We start from the raw sequence: 3,816 nt of genomic DNA, 5'->3' as shown, positions 1-3,816 counted from the left end.
CTGGTCGTGTGTGTGTGTGTGTGTGTGTGTGTGTGTGTGTGTGTGTGTTTGGGGGGGGTGGTTAGAAACTTCAAAGGAATTGCATTATAATAAAGCCCTTGTACCTCATCCTCAGATGCACGCTTATCCCATCCATCTGATAACTGTGAACTGCCTTTAGAATATCTTTCCTGGGATGCTCAATATTTCTCCTTTCCTAGGAACAATAACATACCCTCCATAAATTTACCTTTAAAGCGCTTTCATCTCTCAATCTAATTTCATCTCTATGACTTATTATCTATGTTAAGTGGTTATATTGTCTTTGTTTATACACTTAGAATTTCAGCTATTTAAGAATTTAGAAGTAAAGATATGCATTAACTTGTAACCTGACCAGTACCCAAGTCTTACCTTAGTGCTGAATAAGACCATGTCCAATGGGAACAAGTTGGAGTGGTTATGCTGATATGATAAGTTGAATTCAGGATGGAAGACTTATAAAGGAATATACCTTAGGCAGTCCCTTTCCCACTACTCTAAGGTAGGTTTAATGTCTAAGGGGGATCTGATAGATCCCCCTTAGAAAGAAAAGTGTAGTCATTAATATCATTTTCATGTATGGAAATCAGCAATTCCCTTAGTAACAATTGAGTCAAATCAGTTCATCTGCCAGCCAAGAGCAACCCCAGTGTATACTGAAAAAACTAAAAGTATTGGCTGACCCATCTTAGTTGTGTAAGAAGGTAGGCTTGAAAAGTAAATTCATCTTGAGGATGCTGAGATACTCTTACAAACACCAGCAGTGTGAAAGTTTCTGTCAGAATGCCTAAGAGAAAGAAAGACTCTAAACACTAATACCATTTATGATATCATATATAGAACTGACATAGAATTGAAAACAGCACATAGCTTGTAGAGTGGTGCAATCTTCCTGTCAAATGTTTCATTATGCTTTCTGTAACTTAAAATGAAAAATAATCTCCTTGAGAAGTGAAATAAGTCTCCAAATACAAATTTATTTGAGAATGTATGAATTTCCTTTCTTTTTTTTAAATGTAGAAGTTATGTACCTAACAGGAAATGTTGGTAGTAGAAAACTGGGCTGTCTCAATGGGTTATGCAGATAATCTGTATAGGATCTATGAATTTACTAGACTTTTTTCATGGAAATATATGAAGCTGGATTTAAAAATTTCTGAGAATAGTCTTAGTTATTTCAAAACCACCAGCAACTCTAGGGCCATCATGTTGCATAATTCTAGGGGGAAATAGACCAAAGTGAGTGGCATCCTCTGGAATTGTGAAAGGCAGTAGCCTTAAATATCAGTTTGACAAATAGGTGGTGGGTGAGATATGTCTGCCAGATCATTTGGATGATTTATACTTCAAAAAGATTGGTAATCAAACATGTTAAAATAAGATATTGAGGAAGGATGAGTTATTTGATGTGGAGAGATATGAGACAAGGTGAAACTAGTTTAATTTGAAATTTTCTAAAGCACTTCCTAACTTTTTAAAAAAATTGTTTCACCTTGTCTCATATCTCTCCACATCAAATAACTCATCCTTCCTCAATATCTTATTTTAACATGTTTGATTACCAATCTTTTTGAAGTATAAATCATCCAAATGATCTGGCAGACATATCTCACCCACCACCTATTTGTCAAACTGATATTTAAGGCTACTGCCTTTCACAATTCCAGAGGATATACTACCTAACAGGAATCAGAACTCAAAAACATGTTACCTCTCCTCCGATATTCTCTTGTAAAATTATTATTCCTAAATAATTTTAAATGTAGTATTTTTATTAATATTTTACTACCTCCCCAAAAAGCCACTCACATGTAACTTACTCTTAGTATTTTTTCAGTTTAATATATATTATTTGAAATATGGAATTCTAATGTCAATTGAGAACTTATAATTATGTTGTACTCATAATTACGTTGTGACCAATAAAAGTACCTACTACATCAAAAAAAAAAAAAAAGCTTCTTGGGTATTTAGAGCAGAATCAGATGTAAGATCTACAGTTTTTTTCTACTGTCAGGCAAATAATAAGGGCATCCAAGTACTACTTATTTAGGAAGGAAAAGGAAGACCTACATCTTGAAATAAGATGGAAAGCAGAGTGTATTTTTGATGGGTGAATGGCTTTCAAGTGTAATTTCCCCTAATATAACTTCTCTTTGACTGTGTTTGCTTTGTATAAGGCTTTGATTTTATTTGCAATATATTTATTTCAAGCGTTCACTGTGATATTACATGAAGATTTATCAAAAGTTAGAGTTATTGTCAAGAGATTCAAATGGTAGAATGAAGTTTTATTTCTCTCCTTATTCACTTTGGGATTGACAATGAAGAATCAAAGTGAATTCTTTCCCAAGCCTACTTTGCTGTAGTTTTGTAACTACAAAGCTATAAGCTTTGACTTTGTGTAGAATACAGTAAAAGCATAAGAAATAATAAAAAAAATATTTCGGTGAAATATTAACTGGTTCACACATAGTATATGAATTTCTGAACAACCCACTAAATGATTTTTTAAAATATTTTTAACTGATGTACCTTGCTTTGGGAGTAGGAGCAATTTCATATTAAAACTTCCTCAGGCTTCTAAATTTTATTATTGCTATATTTTTAAAAGTTATGCTATTGAAAAGAAAACAGCCCATTCTCAAGCTTATTACATAATATTTTGGAGAAAACATTATGTTTAGGTACTCAAGATTGAAAGAAGGTGGAATAATATATGAAATAAGTGGAATTTTACAATGCAAGGGACATGAGCCAATGTTCTTTAGGAGAATGAGTTTTGCATTGTAACCAGGAGACCTGGATTCTGGTTTTGGTCAACTTTTATTATTAATGGAGAATTAGTCATTCTCTTGCAATCTACACTTATTTAAAAAAACTAGAAATAAAAATAGCATTGGTGGTAGTTGCTTAGAAACCTAAAACATACCATTCCAGCAAATAAAACAAGTACCCCTCCAATTAGCCACCTATCCAATTTTTCCTTTTCAGAAATTACAGGAGGAAGAGATTTTCTAGATATCGAAAGTAAATTTGCTCTAAGGACCCCTGAAGACATAGCTGAAGATACTTGCCACCTCATTCCTGGAGTGACAGAATCTGTGGCTAACTGCCGTTTCAACCACACCAGCAAAACCTTTGTGGTGATCCATGGCTGGACGGTAAGACAGTCTTTTTAGGAAAGAGCAGATTGGGGTGGCCCAGGCATCTTGACTACCTTGCTCCACTTGTTGGGAACCCCGTGATGAGTCTTCATATATCCTGTACTTCTGCTTGCTTTTCTCTGGCTTTACTTTAAACTTGAATACAGGCAATTCTGGCTCAGAGTGGGGATTATGGAATCTAAAATCACAGGTTCATGAGTATTTCCCCCACATAGTGACTACCTTCATTTTACCATGGTCTCTATTTGGTATCCCCAAACCAGCCATTCTTGTGAGGTGGGAAAACAAGACTTTGCTCACCTACAAAGCAGAATGTACATTATCATTTTAAGAAACCAGTACACACCTGGCATGATCCTGATTCATGCAGCACATCGCCAAAGCACATCCTTTCCTAAGTAAGGAAATAACCTGTCAGAGAGAGGAGAAGTTGAGTAGAGTGAGGAAGTATTGATTCTGGCTCTGGCTTTGCCATTCTCCAACTCTGTGACGTGTAACTGATGCTACTTCTTATCTCTGGGCCTTAGTTGACTGATGTGTAAGACAATGAGGTCAGACTAGTTGTACATCTACCTCTAAGATTCTCAGTTGTAAACTTTAGGGATTTTTTTTTTTTTTTTTTTTCACT

The 3,816-nt window shown here is 34.9% G+C and overlaps 1 protein-coding gene across 1 annotated transcript in view; it reads left to right on the top strand.

Moving 5' to 3' along the window:
• The window catches only part of LPL (lipoprotein lipase), a 24,350-nt gene that overhangs the window by 3,586 nt on the left and 16,948 nt on the right, over nt 1–3,816 (top strand). The window contains exon 2 of the mRNA XM_077773105.1: nt 3,016–3,185. Within this exon, the coding sequence (XP_077629231.1) occupies nt 3,016–3,185 (170 nt within the window). The remainder of the gene's footprint in view (nt 1–3,015; nt 3,186–3,816) is intronic.

This window comes from Crocuta crocuta, unplaced genomic scaffold, assembly GCF_008692635.1.
Source record: "Crocuta crocuta isolate KB4526 unplaced genomic scaffold, BGI_CrCroc_1.0 scaffold177, whole genome shotgun sequence".
Classification (NCBI taxonomy): domain Eukaryota; kingdom Metazoa; phylum Chordata; class Mammalia; order Carnivora; family Hyaenidae; genus Crocuta; species Crocuta crocuta.
This window is presented reverse-complemented; position numbering and strand designations above follow the sequence as displayed.